General features: G+C 33.3%; 1 protein-coding gene across 1 annotated transcript; it reads right to left on the bottom strand.

Moving 5' to 3' along the window:
• Window positions 1-260: 260 nt before the first annotated feature.
• On the bottom strand, window positions 261-15,899 carry LOC135682981 (replication protein A 70 kDa DNA-binding subunit). The gene is made up of 24 exons (XM_065198105.2): window positions 15,744-15,899; window positions 14,182-14,238; window positions 13,807-13,850; window positions 13,163-13,197; window positions 12,535-12,643; window positions 11,824-11,957; window positions 11,585-11,656; window positions 10,948-11,023; window positions 10,446-10,526; window positions 9,896-9,998; window positions 8,818-8,886; window positions 8,271-8,375; window positions 7,191-7,278; window positions 6,595-6,659; window positions 5,922-5,993; window positions 5,473-5,548; window positions 5,067-5,145; window positions 4,554-4,612; window positions 4,068-4,135; window positions 3,798-3,860; window positions 3,062-3,172; window positions 2,307-2,414; window positions 1,797-1,883; window positions 261-1,147 (listed from the first exon to the last, which is right to left on the bottom strand). Exons 1-24 carry the CDS (start codon window positions 15,777-15,779, stop codon window positions 1,043-1,045), a joined length of 1,902 nt encoding a protein of 633 aa, XP_065054177.2. The 5' UTR covers window positions 15,780-15,899; the 3' UTR covers window positions 261-1,042.
• Between the last annotated feature and the right edge of the window lie 20 nt (window positions 15,900-15,919).

Below are 15,919 nucleotides of genomic sequence, written 5' to 3'. Positions count from 1 at the left end.
ATACTTCAAAAATGCCGTTATTTGTAATCTTCCCCCCAAAATGAAAGAAAACGATGTAGCGCATATCTGAATAGGCTTGACCTTGTAGTTTGATAATGAGAAGCATTGTATCACTGCAAGGAATATTTTTAACTCTCTACTGTTATTCGCACGTTAGTTTTTATTTCTTGGCAGAGGAACAAAAGCTTAGGTGCAATCTTGAAGTTAACAAGTGGCATTTCTGTAGTTCACAAGGCAAACAAAGAAAGGTGACATCAAGAAGGAATGCAAATTAGTTTGGGTAATAAATTTAGTGATCGGCAGCAATATACAGAATACAATATTACAGAGCACAGTAACCATAAAAAGTGTGAACTGACATTTCCAATTACATATAAGTGGATCTAAATACAGGTGAAGATACAACTAGCACATTTATTTATGTAAAAATAATGCTCTTATTTTCAAGTGGTGTCTCTTTTTAAAAGTGGTGATTTTTCAGCCTGTTTTCAGTACTCCTCGTTTCTTAATTGTCCTAATCATGAAATCATTTTGATACAATAATGAAACAAAAAGCTTATTTTCAAAAAATCCATAAAGCATTTAACGAGGCATACAAAGATAACTAGAGACAGCGTCTTAGATAAATATACAGAGAATAATTTCTGAGGTGTGCATTGGCTATTCGTATTTTTCAAATGACACTGAATATTGACCTATTACAACCAGCGATTACAATCCATCGTTTGTCAACAAAATATTACACTATAAGAAGACCCGATCGCTCAGCAATTTCTCACGCATCTTAAATCTGAAATTTTATCTTGAACATTACAAGCTATCGTATGACAAAACTAGCAAAAATAAAAGGGATTCTTAGAAATACTGACACGTGAAGATTCCCGCCAATCTACCTGACCATACATTAACTCAAATTCTACTCTATCAATAAGAGAACTGTAACACTGGCAGCGTAGAACAAAACACGAACACGACTGTTTATGATGAAAAATTTAATACCGTTACAAAAGCAAAACTCTTTTTCAAGTTTATTCAGTCCGTTTTACATATTTTCCAATTTTTTTATATCTTCCAATAATTTTTGGGAATCAGCACAGAAGTCGACAGGAGACAGATTTGTGCAAATGACTTTGAGCCTAGACTCGTCCTGGAACAAAGCATTGAAAATACAAGTATTGGTTGCAATATAAAGCAACTGTGCTTCAAGAAAAATGAGTTGTCTGACGATATTACCAGAGCTTTGGATTCTATCGGTGACATGGTATCACTAATAATCATATATCAGTTATCAGTAATCAGTAATCAGTAATCAGTAATCAGTAATCAGTAATCAGTGATCAGTAATCAGTGATCAGTGATCAGTGATCAGTAATCAGTGATCAGTAATCAGTAATCAGTAATCAGTAATCACAAATCCCAGCTTTTTTTGCGTTAAGAATTTGGAATGTTAGAAATAAGTATCAGTGACAAGTTTAAACTAATTGAGGATGTTTATTCAGTGGTAAAAATTTGCAAAATACTAACCACCAATCAGGCTTATCGCAATCAATTTGTTGTCGGCAATAAGGACACAGTGTTCATTAGCTTATTTAAGTTAAACTTTATGAGCAAGTTTTTAGCAACTAAATTATAAAAACGGCATGTTACTACAAATGCAAAATATTCCAAATGCAAGTGTGCTATTTTATGCAGTATAAAGATACAAAATAATCACTTTCTGCTTATAAAAAGTTGGCGAAACACTCAAATAGACCTTAAAAGTTCCAAACTTAAAAGTTTTGCAATAAAAGACTTACGTTGTATGTATCAACTTTTGCACGAAGTCTTAAATTGTACATTCTAAAGGAAGCCTCGGCGAAAAGATCTTCAAATGCTCGCTCATCCTGTAAACAAAAAAGGCTGGTAAAATTTGCAATCGGTTTCAGGTAAGGATCGGAACAGAAAGCAGCATAAGAGTTAAAATACATCAGTGGAACAAATACTGGAACAAAGAGATTGAAAAATATATGGACATTGCATGTAACAACAAATGATATTATCAAGCCAAATTTAGTAAAATATTTTAGTTTTATTGCGGCAACAAACAAATTCTTAATCAGATAACAAATAATCAGACAACATATGGCTCTCCTGTTACCTCATGACTTCAAAATATATCTTGCACTTTTATTACAGACATTCAAATATGCAAATATTTCATTATGTATTGAATACGTGTAGCATTAGTACAGGACTGATGAGGCAGTTCCATCAACTTTTATACCTAATTAAAGGCAATTTTAGGTGATTGAGAGATGGGCACTTACATTGTCCCTCATACGCCCGACTTCATCCGCCGTTGTTCCCAGGATTTGCTCGCCACTCTCTTGGAAACATGTAATCCATTGACTTGAGGTTGAATCGCAAATATTTGTCTACATAAAAACCAGTTTGGTTACTTTAAAGAAAGAAAAATCCTCAAAAAGCCTTTGGGTATCATAATTAACAAAAATAAATTAGAACTTGACAGATTTCATATTCATCTTCAGTCTGAAATCTACAATATATTTTATCACTATTTCTTACGAGTTATTACCAATAATGAGGTCCACAGAACTACTAAATATGAACACAGGTTGGGCGCTAGCACAAACTACAAAGATGAAGAATATCTGATATGCCTGCTTATGAGAATTATCTATTTTGCTAGCAAACTTAGAGAGCCAACTTGCAGCGAAGGAAATGGCCTGGATTGCTAATGAAATAGAAACCACTATAACAACTCTGGTTTAACAAACGAAACGGCGCTTAGTACCCAATAGAAGAAATCAAATAAAGTAAATTTGAGCAGCGTATTATCTTAAAGGCTCTTGCGCAACTGGCATGCTTAGCGGCAGTTGTCTTGAGAAATTGACTGTGTTTTGTATTTTCATGCAGTAGGATATTAGGCCGGTCTTTAGAATTATAGCCGCAAAGCGTACCGGTTGTGTAAGAGCCTTTAAGAAAAACAAAGCATACACACTGCCAAAGAAGTAGAAATTATTTCAATGAAAATCAAAATGCAAAGAATAGATTATCTTACCGAAAGGATCATTCGGTACTTGAATTCAGGATACAATCGATTGCATTTTTCACATCGATATTCGCCACCTTCGTCAATAACTTTCTTGTTACATTCAGCACTTGGGCAAGCCTAGCGAGACAAATCACGGTTTACACAAAAACACTATATAACGTAATGGAATCTGTCTGTTGCAAATTGTAGAACATCAACATTCATCTATTTTGGGTTGGTAAACGAAGGGCGACAGTTTTAGACATTCATTCAAAAACATTTTCTTCGAAAATAACTTTTGCATATATGCTAAAGACAGCATGTGAGTTATGCAAAATCAGAGAACCAAATTATAGAAATTATCTAAAACGTTTAATCGCTGATAACAATGCAGGAACTCATCAAAGCTTCCTTTGAAAAAAATTCTGTTTTTTTAAAAATATCAGAATATCTGTTAAAAGTCTTGATTTGTTCTGATTGAGGTATGCTACACTAGATTTTTGAAAGTTTAAGATAATATTCACATCCCCTACAAACAATGTAACATACTTGACCATGAAAATAACTTTTAAGGCTTTAGTCTTTCCCAGTTCATAGCAAACATATATTCAAAAGCAGCATTGTTTTTGTAAGAGGAGGTACAATTCTCGTTCTTTTCACACCGGCCACAACAGAATTTTAAAAAGATCGTTTTAACTGCAGGACCGTCTAAAAACTTTTAGCATGGATTGTGCGATTTGTTTCCTGAATGAAAATATCTCACCTTGTACAGACAATTTTCTTTCCTAAAGAAGATTGCAGATGCTCTGGTTGAGAAGTAATCAGGCTGAAACAAGATAACAAATAAAAAACTGAAACATATGAAAAACACGAATAACGCTTTCTACATAAAATATTTCAGAAGCAGTATTCGTGTATTTTAAAAACAGATATATATATATATGCTGACAGTAGATTTATGCTAGAATCAAATCTTCTGGAGCATAAGATCCATAACAACAGACATATAAAATGCAAAGGCACAAGGGTTTACCTTGTCACCCATTCCAAGATTCTCTTCTTTCATCTGGGCAAGTGTCTTGAATTGACCAGATACACCTCCTGATGAAAATATAATCATCTAAGAAATGTGTGCAAGAAATTTTCAACACAAAAAGTGACGTATGCAAGTGACATTTCTCCGTCGCCTTAATGAAACCCGGTCCTTAAAACTGCTTAAGTTCAAACCAACCTTAACAACTCTACTCAAGTCTTGATTTATATTTCAATCGATTAATTAAACATTGGATACAAAGTCTACCTTAATTGAAAATTAAAACTATTGCGGCAAAGTTAAAACTAACTAAAATAACTTAAAATTAAGTAGAAAAACGAAACAGTGTGATCCTGAAACCGAAAATTTTGCGGTGGTATCTTTGAATGTTGATGACAAAACGACAATTAACTGATACATTCACAAGAATTCGAGTTACCAATTGATGTGTTACAATTTGATCAAATAAAATACAAAACCACATACCTTCTGTTCTTTGCCCAGAGAGAGACTTCACTCCAGCATCTTTGCCAACCTTATCGTACCTGAAAATGTAGAGATAGAAGGAATGACAGAAACAAAATCAATAAAAACTTGAAACAGATTTCCCAATAAATTTCATAAATATCTCTTTCGATGCTATAAAGATGTTTAGTTTGAGCAACAGTCAAATCACAAATGCTCCATTTATTCCCCTATCATGCTACACATTGTAATGGTTCTTCTTTGCTGCATTAACTTCTAATGCAAAACCCTTTGATGAAGTAAAGGGTAAGCAAACGTAAAGAAACTTTAACAATGAAAACTAAGGATAAAATAAGATGAGCACATAAGTAAAACAATTAATAAGCACAAAAACCAATTACAAGTTGCTTTAGAAACAAATAACCTTTTGAATAAACAATCCAATATTTTCCCCCAATATAAGCCTACTAAGAACAATAGAGTATTGCTTGTCAAGCCAATAACTAGATATCACGAAAGTTTCTCAAAGCTCACCATCCTCGTAGCTCATGGGCTTCTGGGATGTCTGGATTGACGTGGAACACGCTGCTGTTCATCACGGAAAGAGATCGGCCTAAATGAAAGCAAGACTCAGTCATAAGTTTAATCTGTCCGATATTTTTTTCGAGATCAAGACGCAGACCATATCTTCATATCTGGCCATGATAAAAAATAAATGAAGTAAAAACTGTAGAAATAAAATAGAAAGAGTTTAAAAATTAATAACCGATAAACAATATGGCAAAATACAGTTGTACAAACAAGATACCGTGTGTATTCGATTTAGCAGACATAGCAGTTGATAATTGTTATTGATAGAGTAGGAATGAATTTTGAGGTTATATGTGTTATTTGAGAAGAAGACAGAAAAGCAGAAAACATAGCATCAAAATAAACACACCTCCAAAATCTGAAACTTTAGCTCCTTTGACTGCAACAACGGGACTTTGATTCATATGTTCGTCGAAAGTTTCAGCCTAATAATCGAATAATATCTCAGAATGTTAACTATAAACGAATGAATTAGGCAAACAAGTTGATAAAAATAATACTTTTGAACCACTACATATTACTAATATGGTGATTAAAATAAACGTTAATGAATATCTTTTATGTTGGTTAGGGTTGCAAGTTGAATTTTAAAAATAATAGTTACAGATTAGGTGGAAAAATTGCATATTTTTTTATCACATGATAGATAGAACACTGATCTCCCGGCCTGATATCATCTTTAGCCCTGTCTCTAAATGGTCAAAACAAGCTATTGTTGCAAGCAACATTCACAACGTTGGCGAAGGTTGTTCCAATTTGACGAAAGAGCCGTTACATTATGACTAGCAAGAAGCCTACCTGATCTCCCCAGAGTGTGGCATTGACGCATGCCTCAGAACGATCAACAACATTGATATCTCTCTTGGAAACCTGTTGGAGGCAAGAATTAAATAGGGACAGTAATGGGAAAATTCTTTTCAGCAGGAGCTTAAATTCATATTCATTTTCAAAGAATCGCACAACAGACGTTCAAAAACGGTCTAAAACTTTCAGCCTCATAAAACTATTTAGGACTCTTCTTTCGACTAGATTAAGCTAAACTACGGAAAGTCAACGAAAATAATGCTGTCGTCTGAGAAATTTTCGTGTGTAAAGGCGTAATTTACTCACTTAATGTCTAATTATTGCAACTAACAACATCTACATCTTTCTTTTAAATTTGGAAAATATTATTTCACTAAACTCTGACTATTTACGACTTTCTATCTTCTATTCTGAGCAAAGCAAAATTACAATCGACAGTGATTTGGTGGAAGGGGCCACTTGTACTTCTAGTTGAAACTAAGTTAATTATTCTAAAATTTTTCTTTTATCTGAATTATTTGTCAACTATGGCAGCTCAACACATAAAATAAACTTCTCTTGTTTGCTTGCTTCATAAAGAAATATTAAAAGCAATGGAAACAAAAAAAGGGTTTTTCGCTGATTGCTTATCCTGGGTTGCTTTAACGATAAAATATATCGTTTTTACCTGCTTGCCATTCCGTGTCGTTATCTGGACAACATCTTGTGCACTTTTGACCACTCCAATGATATCTGAAACAAATATGCTTTTCTTAGCCACACGTATATTATTAAATCATATAAAAAATAACAATATAACTGTTGAAGGCATGTTAAACCATAGCATTAGACTAGTATTGATGGGTAAAACTGGAATCAAAATTCGTATTTCCATTCATTCTTTGTCGGACTGGTTAACTAGGTGTGAGAATGGCTCCCAGTTTAATGGTTCCTAGTTCAATGACAAATTGATTGGGGTCACGGACTCCTAATCTAAGGGTCTGTAGTTTAAGTCTCTGTTATGACCAAACTTTCATTAGATTGAGGAGAAATCTCTCTGATTCCTGGTAAAAGGAGCACGAGGTGTGGACACATCGAGAATTAGAACAAGACACTAATTGGTAAGCACAGCTTCCTGGTGCCATACAAAAATGATTTCGGAAACTAGGTAATAACAAAAACAAATAAATACTGAAAAACAACAAAACTGTTAAGAATTAGCAACAGGTTACTAAGTGCGCCAAGCACAGCTTCCTTTTTTGGACAACTTTATACATATCTTACCAACTATGGCGTCTTTGTTTATTTTCTCCAGCTCACTGATAGCCACGAAATTGAATTGAACTTGTGGCAAATCGACATCTTCAGTGCACTAAAACAAGATCAACATAGTATGAGAGCATTTATTTCTAAGAATTAGAAAAATAAAAAGGACCTTGTAAAAAACCTAGAAAATAAAGAAAAATGTCAAAAGAGAGTATAAAAATATAAAAATGTGACAGAAAGTATAATTATAAAAAAGACATGTGAAACCCCGTAAAGTTTTATGTAAATGTAAAAGAAAGCAATGGAAACCGGCATCCCCGTCTGTCATATAATCACAGATGCCATATCAGTATAGGCAGAGCTGTAGACACTTCTCTGCATACAACAGGACGGTTCTAAGCTGCAACTCTGAATGTCAGGTTTAATGCAATTATCAGGCAGCTTTCCCATGTATTCTCATGCTATGATGACGATAATCGCACTTAGCATGAAAATCGAAGTGATAACAAGGCACCGACGTTTTCTATTGACCAAAGAAAGCAAAATGCAGATATATCAAGGGAATTAAAATTTTCCACAAAGTTTTTACTCTCTTATACATAAACTCTCTAATTGAAGACAGATACAAGCTTCGTTGTAAGCATTGTCGGAAGTAGTTAATTCAAGTCTCTTGCAATCTGCTATTCATTAAATTTCTCAAGTAAAAGCAGACCCAACATTCAAACATTTTCTGCATTTTTTTCTATAAATTTTGCATTTTCTTTGTTGTTTAATAGAAACATGCTCCAAGAAGATATGGAAAATTGAAAACAAGCCGTTTACCGGGTCATGTTTATTAAGTGATGATACTGCGTCAACAACAAAGAAAGAAAGGCAGGAACGAGCTAACATTAAAAAGCAAAAATGCTTAAATAACTCATAAGTTAACTAATATTTCGTCCTGGCTTACTCATGTTAGATGTCAACCCTTGAAACATAACATACTATGTGACCTTTGGTATCAAACCTACCAGGACATACCGATGCAAAATATCAGAATAGAATGCTTTTAATTAATCGAGACAGTTAAAATAATGTTTGATGATTTAAATGACTAACCTGCTCTATCACTGAGTCGTTGTTCAGGTACATTTCATAATCGTTCTTTAGAGATGTGTACTGTTTATTTGCTGTTCTCAAAGACCCTCTTGAAATGAAATAAACCTAGGAAAACGAAGAAGAAAAATCATTAGCGATATCATTATGTTGCAGAGCAGAAATTCCGTATCAATTATGTAAAGTTATAAACACATAATAAAAGAAACCTGGTTCCCAAAATAAGAATCATGGTTAATTCAGTGACCCAAAATTGTACCTGCAGAGTTTTGTTGTGTTTTTTAATGAAATCGGATGTTTTTATGTAGCATCCATTACTTTCTTACCGTGATTGTCTGAAATATTACTTAGGTAAATAATTTTTTAAGAAAACATTAAACAGGAAACTGTAAACTTTTATGCGGTATGCAAAAAGAGCAAGAGTATTAAAAATCACAATAATCACACACGGCCAAGCTACAGCCATTCTGCACCGAAACTTCTAAATATCTTTTATGTTTGTACTTTATTTAAATGGATTGCCTAGCATAGTCTAAATCACACTGCTTACCTTTCCAACCTCCAGCAATGGATGGAACTTGTCAACAGCATCATTAAAGCCAGTTGCCTTTATCTCGCCCTGTACAAAATTGAAGAACAGATTTAAGAGTTTTTTCTAGATGTCAAACATTCAAGCATATGGTGCTTAACATTAGTCATGTTAAATTATAGCCTTAAGCAAGTATTGATAGGAGCGGCTGGAATTAAAATGCATATTTTCATTCTGTCTTTGTCAAATTTTTGTTGCAAATCTGACATGAGACAATGAAAGCAATGATTACTAGCCTAACACAACTGTTAGTCAACAGCTACAAGAAATTTAACACCTACAATTTACTGGGAAGTTTGAAGGCCAGCAAGAAGCAGATCATAACTGAAATTAAATCTATAGGGGCAGTATCAAAGCAGCTTTTAAAATTTATTCTTTGCTAAAAATTTCTACTATTCTCTCCATTCTTTCAGGGTCCTTTCTTTCCCCCTCGAGACCAGATGTCCCATGACTTTCCTCCTAAATGCCCTTGCCTCCTCTTAGGACCTTCACTGGCTCCACCCCTTCTTATTATGTCCAAGCTTTAGCATAGTTTGTCTCTCTATCGAACACTTTGTTGTATCCCTTTCCTTTCAAGCAAAGGTTTTCTCCTTGAACTAATCAAACTAATGGGGGAAATGGGAATCAGATTCAGTTTTATCACGCCTCACAATCTACTCGATCTTCTGGCCCAAGACTTCATGGATCTGGCTACGCACAGCATTTCTCCCTTTGGATAGAGGATTATCTTTCTTGCTAAAAAAGGTAGTTTTGTTCAATATATTGTGCAATTGCTAATGTTTTGCTAAAATATATAGCTGGTTTTTTTGAAGAACATATAACAGTTATTGTCAAAATTCTTCTGTAAGATGAGAATTCCAATTAAGCCAAACATTGCCTATAAAAAGTACTTAAATTTAAATTTTAACTGCAACTTAGTTGTCTCAATTATAGCATCAAAAAATTACTTTTTGCACAAGTCAATTTATCAAACTTTTCATGGCAGATGACCCTACTTAACACTTGATTGTGAAAATGATGCTCAATGTGGCTCACTTACAGTTTCATCCAACAAGTCAACATTGAACAGTTTCCCTTCTCCTTTTGAGTTGCTCCATGTTCTTATTGAGCTTTTGTTTGTTACTCTTGCTCTTACTGTCCATCTAGAAAAAAACTCTTTCTCAATACAAAGCTGAAGCAATTACCAGTACTGAAATACTGAAGCTATTACAGTTGACATATTAAACAACATTGCATACAATTAGTCTACATAACAGTCAACATACACTGTCCATCAGGCAGTCTGCAATAGACAACATCTGATTTCCCAGTTACATCTAGATTAATACTACACTAAATGTTATATATTTATTTAGGAAACAATACTTAGATAACTATACAACACAAACTGGCTGAGATATGGCCACATAATCATGAAATAATAAAGCAAGAGAAATATATATCTATCTTAGGTTAAAAATGACACATGTTCGCAGTAACTCAAAGTTTCATGCTTGCATTCTCATGAGTGCTCAAACATGAAACTTGGAGTAACAGCAAACATGTCTGATTTCTAGCCTAAATTCTACCATATATAATTATATACATACCTATTTTGATAGGGTGTAAGGCTGCTGATTGGATGAATGATCATACCACCAGCTCCAACTGGTTTGTTTTGGATCTTGGGACTAAAATCAGTGCAAGTGTCACACAGTGTCATGAAACTCAACTGATAAATGGGTACAACTTAAAAAGGGTACTGTATATAAAACTCAAAAGGTTCATAGAGTATAAAAAAGCAAACTCTCTGTGCACACTCTCAAACCAAGATTCAATACCAGATAATATTATTCAGATATTCTATTAGCTGCTTTTACAAACATCATATGATGTGATTCCATGTTTACTGTTGTGTAAAACTCCTTACCCGATGAATGCTCTCTATCAAATGTCATTCATGTGTAGTTTCTATGTTAACCAAAAATAGTGACAAATTAGGGGAGACTGCTTTCAAAAAATATTGTTCATATTTATTTAAACTTTTTAGATATTGGATTTAATATTTCTCTATCAGGTCACTGAAACTTGTTTCCATAAGTAACAACTAACCCTCCACTATAAAATCCACCTCCTTTATTTGCACCATAGGGGTTTGGCTGTCCATTGGCATTGCCATTTCCAAAACCTAGGAATTAAATATGAAAATTATTCTACTTGATTTTAAAGTTAATTTTATTACTCTTTTATACACAAGATTTTATTGCATATCTAAATTTCGAATGCAAAAAGAATTTGGATTCAAAATCATGGACAAAATTGTATCAAAATATTAATACCATGCTCAACCACAATGACATGATATTAAACACAATTCCATTTACATGGTTTTTCGTTGTGTGTTAAAAAAATTTACAAAGTTACAAATGGTAAAAACTAATAGAAACATAAAAATTAATGGTATATATAAAAATTTAATGGTAAAAACCTAAGCATCAAGCTAAAACATGATATAAAAAGCTAAATGAAATATAAGGAATTTATGTCCATTTAAAATAAAGTATGAATATTTTATTAAAGTATTATTAAGTATAAATTATTAAACGTTCTTGTGACATGGTTACAAACAGCAGTTTTGTATTTGTTGTAATTTGGCTCATTTCTAATGTTGTTTGGTAATATTTTGTACTTTTTTTTCTCTAATATTCATGTCTCAGAAAACTGAATATTACAAAATTTCAGCCATTACCTCTATCAGCGCTCTTCATTGGCTGCACCTGATTCTGTTGATTTGAACTTTGATGTTGATCTTTTGTACCATCTAGGAAAGTTAGTTTTAATAATCGCAAAATATTGCCTTATCTCTAAAAACAGCAAATATCATTCGAAAACTGCAAAATCAGAGGTGGCTTTCAAATCATTTCATAGATTTTGAGAATTATAATAACAAGACAAGACAAAGTATTATAAATAAGAAAGATGATTTACTTTGCATTTTCATCTCTTTAGCCATCTCTTCAATTACAGTTATTTGATCAGAAAGTTGTACCGGCTGGCCAATCTTTCCAGGAATTTCAGTTGCTGGTTTTATTATCTTCATACTCAAAACAACAATGACTTTTCTGTAAATTAAAAGATTCATTAAAATAAAATCAAATGTTTCTCACCATAGATAGACAATAAAGCATAAGTTTAGTAATTTTCAAGCATAAAGACACCACTTTAATGTTTTGTTGTGAATAAAATATGCTAACACAGTTTTACAAAAATAGATTCAATTATTCAAAGATGAAAAGGATGAGATTCAAACAAAGCAATAATCAGCATAGTATATAAAAAATTGTTTTATATAGCTCTGATATATACCATGTGTTACAATAAATAATCAATTACAAGATATGCCAATTAAGTAGACTGAAATAATGTTGCTGCTGTGTGTACATACTTAAACAAAAAAGCTAAACACCAACAAGTAATAGCAATTGTAAATAAAGGTAACAAATCAAATAATGAAAATTTTTCAGAATTTTTACTTTAAAAAATATAAAAAAGAGCCTAACTGCCAAATATAATATGGTATTTTGATTTTAGCCAGAGTGTGTCCTAAGGGAGAACCAACAAATGCCACTCCATCTGCATTTGACTTATTTTTTGTTAATTATACTTCTCAAATAAATCAATGCCATAGCTGCCACTAGCCTTGTGTTCTGAGCCACATTGCAAGTATATTGCTCCAGCCGAGCAATACACTTTGCCTCGATAGTGTCTGCTTCCACCATATCATTCAACTGTGTTCCAAGCATAGCCGCTGGTATAAAAAGGTAGTAGAAATGTAAAGAAAACAGGAGTAATAATACCGAAAAACGATCATAATATCTAATTTATGTTTTAGTATGAATATCATGTAGCTTAATTGTATCTTATAAGAATCCATTTTGTCATGAAACTATCATATGTGAATATGAGACCGTTCTATTTTATGTAGACCTAGCTCCTGGCATCACTAGCAACCACTGGAAGTCATTAGCATAGGCTACTGACTGCCATTTAAAAACGTTTTCTTTCTCTAAGAAACAAGACAAAGGTATTTCTGACAAATTGAAGTCTGCAAAACGGACACAACAACATGCCAATAATATCAAGAATTCAACTCACACTTTACTTGTTGTTGCATTATATTAATGTTTTGGACATTCAGTTTGTCAAATACATTTAGGAACAAAACAATAAAGAATTAAGATTAGGCATGACAATAGAGGGCTTGGTGCACATGTGCATTTTATCAAGATAGTAAATGATATTCACACTCAAAATAGCAAAAACTTACAGGTGTAGTAATTCACTCCATCTGACAGAACAACTCTGCAAAGCAAGTTAATCCATGAGAGTCAAGAAATGGTTAGAATAGCTACCGGCTTTAATAATTTTTCAAGATAATTAGAACGTATACCATTACTCTCGGGTCCAGGATAGGTGGGGGGCCTGGACAAAATTAAATGGGCAAAAAATTTCCTGACAGCCAATAAACAGGGGGTCTGGAATAAACAGTGTGGGTAGAAATTTCCAAATAATGATAAACAGGGTGAATGGCTTGCAATTCTTAATTGGAAATAGAAGGAATATAAACAAGATGCTAGTTTCTTAAAATAAATGAATAAAAACCTATTTATTACATTAAAATATAAAAAGTATTCAAGTCCTAATAATGTTTTCACTCTTCCATTTGATGTCAATGTGCTTGATGTGCTCAATGTGTTCTCATTATGCTACAACAAGCTTCATTGTATACACCCAGCAGTTTCTCATCACACACAGCTCAAATACATTCAACATGGGGCTTGTAATAAGGATGTCACTGTGGGCATTTTTTGATAGCAACTAGACAACAAATCAAATTGAAATCCAATTTTTCCTCATGAAATTCTCAGCATAATTGGTGAATTGAAATGCAACATTTGCACACTAAAATACCTGAATCGATCTGGTCCTTTGGATGACTGCAACTTTTTCAAGCCCTTTGGACAAGAAATTAAAACTGAAATTAACCATAATATCTACTAGAATACTATGAAGTATACATAATAGTGTAAAAGTCTCTCTTTTATCCCTTGATGAGGGTTATTCTAATTCTTGAGTTAAATCTTCATTGTTCACAATTTTTCTCACTCATATAGAAATCAATTTGTGATGCGAATACATTGATAATGTATGGCAGCCAGTTCACAAAGTCCTGATAATATAAGACTTCCAAGTGCATTGAGCCAAGCTGTTAGATCTATGGTGTGTACTGGCATCTAATGAGTTTATTTTTCAACAAAAAATTCAACCAGGATCAACTGAACTTACAAGAACTTGGACCACTGGATTTGATGGAAGGTTGTCACTGTCAGCAACCAAAATGTCCTATTGAATAAAATTTTTTTGATAACAATTATCTTGAAGCACAAGTAGCTCAAAAAAGACAGGCCATTCATCTAGTAGAACCAACAATTTGCTGGTGTTTTCTCTTTCATTATTATGACTCTGAAATATAGCAACAACCAGACAAATCACAGGAATTTTGCATAGGGTCAAACCATGTACAAGGTTCTCGACACATCTGAAATTAAAAAGTGGATGAGCAAACATTTGCATGGCATTTTAAACAATTTCAAGCTCCAAACTGACCCTGGAAATGATGGAAAATGAGAGGATCATCATAATGAGTTTAAACATAATTTATTCACGCAGTCTGTGGTTTGACTTTATCCACGAAGATAAATTAGCTTTTTTTCACTTAATAGATATCATTTTGCATTAAAAATATCATTATGCATGGTTTCCGACAGCACTGTTAGCAGTGAACTCTCTAGTAACAGCACAAAGATAGTCAAAATAGCCAGGCATTTCATTGGGGGTTAATAATTCCAACAATTGTGTTATTAATAAAAACATGAGGTGCTTATTAATGTTCTAGCTCCTAGTATGGAAATTTATATAGAATGTTAATACAAAAGATTAATGTTAATCTTGGATAATTTTTTCTCAAGTCATTTGATGCTAGGAAATAACTGACTTGCCAAAATGTGCCAGTATACAGAGCATGGTAACAGTGCACTCAATATGCTGATAGTAAGGGGCACACCTGAAAACTTGATATATGAAAAATAAAACTGGAAAATTTATAGTGCTGGTACACCTGAATGGTGCATCTGGCATTTCTGGTTTATTTTTGTGCACCTGCAAATAAGGTATGGGGCTTTTGGCACACCCAAGATCTAGCTGATATCTGCTGACTCCGCAAACTCTAACAATGTGCCAATTTGTTTACTTTTTTAGGAATGTTTACTGAGATACATTGGCAAAAGCTCCCCAAACCCCTGTTCTTCCCAACCCAACCGCAACATTTTCGACTTCAAAATACTAAGTTCATTAGAAAAGATACTGTAAGTCATGTATATTCTTAAACCTGTGAATGTATGTTGTATACAAACAGTTATGTGTATAATGGAAGCGTATATAAGTTCCAGAAATTCCATTCACAACAATATCTAAAACCATACAACTGATATGATCATAAACTTATCTAAAAGCATTATACCCATTTAATATAAATCATAGATTATACCAGAAAATGTACCATGTTGTGTGACATTATGAAATTGTAGCTAACAAAGTATAGACTAATTGTTAAAGTGAACTTAGATATTAAGAAGATCGATTCAAAATTTAGCTCGATTTAAAGTAGCTTTAATCAGATTGTAGGAAAGTTAGTGAGTGTTTTCCATTTCAAATCTAAACTCGGTAATTTCACGACGTTTCATTTTTTTCTACTGATTCGCCGTCGTCGAGAATCCACACTTAAAAAAACCTGTGACAATTTAAGAACAAAATGTTTATAATTGCGAATTACTGTGCTGATTAGCTACCTTAATAATCCCTGACGAAAGCATTGACATCGACATCGCGGGAATTTTCTGTAAACTTCTTGAGGATACCTTAATTCAGCCTGTTTGTTTCGACCGCCTAGTCCTTCGCGCCAAATTGTGACGACGCATGCTTAGAATCTACATGGCGCATAATTTTCGATAGCCTCCTTTCCGTA

Source organism: Rhopilema esculentum, chromosome 7 (genome assembly GCF_057945365.1).
Source record: "Rhopilema esculentum isolate cy_ngs chromosome 7, ASM5794536v1, whole genome shotgun sequence".
Lineage (NCBI taxonomy): Eukaryota > Metazoa > Cnidaria > Scyphozoa > Rhizostomeae > Rhizostomatidae > Rhopilema > Rhopilema esculentum.
Note: the sequence above shows the minus strand (reverse complement) of the source record. Positions and strands in the feature narration are given on the sequence as shown.